The sequence below is a fragment of the Notothenia coriiceps genome, unplaced genomic scaffold, assembly GCF_000735185.1.
Source record: "Notothenia coriiceps isolate Sejong01 unplaced genomic scaffold, NC01 NC01_scaffold00024395, whole genome shotgun sequence".
In the NCBI taxonomy this organism is placed as follows: Eukaryota; Metazoa; Chordata; class Actinopteri; order Perciformes; family Nototheniidae; genus Notothenia; species Notothenia coriiceps.
The window spans coordinates 37118-38542 of NW_011357096.1; the positions used below are offsets into that span (position 1 = coordinate 37118).

The 1425-nt window shown below is 38.8% G+C and overlaps 1 protein-coding gene across 1 annotated transcript in view; it reads right to left on the minus strand.

The window, feature by feature from the left end:
- LOC104954993 (collagen alpha-1(XIV) chain-like) overlaps positions 1–1008 on the minus strand; it is a 13361-nt gene extending 12353 nt beyond the window's left edge. Inside the window, exon 1 of the mRNA XM_010782212.1 lies at positions 939–1008. Within this exon, the coding sequence (XP_010780514.1) occupies positions 939–1008 (70 nt within the window). The remainder of the gene's footprint in view (positions 1–938) is intronic.
- Positions 1009–1425: the final 417 nt, after the last annotated feature.

A 1425-nucleotide genomic window follows, 5' to 3' on the forward strand; every position in this document is an offset into this window, starting at 1 on the left:
AAAAAAGTCTAAAAGGAGAGTGATTAGTAAAATATGCATAAATAAAAAGAAAGCATGCTAACTAGGTAACATAAGATAAGAATAAACAAGTTTAAATAATTTGTTATTGGTTTTGATCATATTCTAAAGATGTTTGGATTATTGAAAAGTATACAGCTCCCTTTCAGTGTGTTGAGAGCTGTATCCATAAATTCATTTTTTGCTCAAAGTGCACCAGATTGAGGCATTTCACTTCAACATTAAAAAAAAAAAATCTTCCCGGCGGTGCATGCCCCCGGACCCCACTAGAGGAGGTGAGGTCCACCCCCAAATAAAGCAGGTTAAAATAATTAAATTGCATACATTTTCTTTTAGTAAACATTGAAAACGGGTCCCACAGACCCAAACAGCACACAAAGGTTATACAAAGCAAAGCATACAAAGCATATAATAATGTTCAAATGTGCTAAATATATACAGTGCAAAAAAACAAAAAAAGAGGAGTAAAAGTAGCTCACGACTTGTTTCATTTTTTGAAAGTAGCTCTCATCCTAAAAAAGGTTGGAGACCCCTGTTATAGAACGATACATTTGACAATTTTAAGCTTTGCCTACCATTTTATTGGAGCGATGAGGAACAGGTGGGGCTTGAAAAGGCCCACCTGTTCAAAGTGGGGAATGACAGAAAAAGTTTGAGAACCACTGGTTTAATGTCATTCATTTTGTAATTGCCTTGCATTGCCTTACACCTGTGATTGACAGGCCATGACTCCAACTTCATGCAGATAATGTTTCAATTTTCATTGAATCACCGAAAAACTACTGTATAATCTATACATTTTCCAGGAGCAACAAAAAAGACATTTTGAGATGAAACGGGTATAACATTCTGACAGTTGAGGATGTTTTGAAACTAAAGAGAAAGCAAAGTTACAAAGTGGCTAAAGTCCACAGTGTGACCCTCCACCCTCTCTCCTCGGTTCCTGTCTGATGGGCTCAGGTGAAACAGCACAGCAAACTCCACAGACATGAACCGACACACCTGCTGAGCCCGTCTGTAAGCATCTCTTTCTAAGTTTCTAACCTTTGTCAGAACGATGCCTCCGTCTGTAATGACAAGCAACCTTTATTCAGGAGTACACAAAAGACAGGGGAGAGTTATAAAGGAGCAGCATGTGTGTGTCTGTAATGGGCCGAGAGATGAACTCTAAGAACAGGAGGAAGAGAATGAAACACAGTGATGGAGAGGAAGAGAGAAACAGACAGGGATGGGGCTCCAGATAGATAACAACGGGGGAGTAGACAGTAGGATAAACAACAGGAAGAAAGAAAACCATGTTGTATGGAAGCAGAAATACTCAATTGTAATATCTTCACAGCTCTTATGAGAGGCAGCCACATAACACCGTGTAATCAAAACATTTTCAGACTGACCTTTAACTTGACA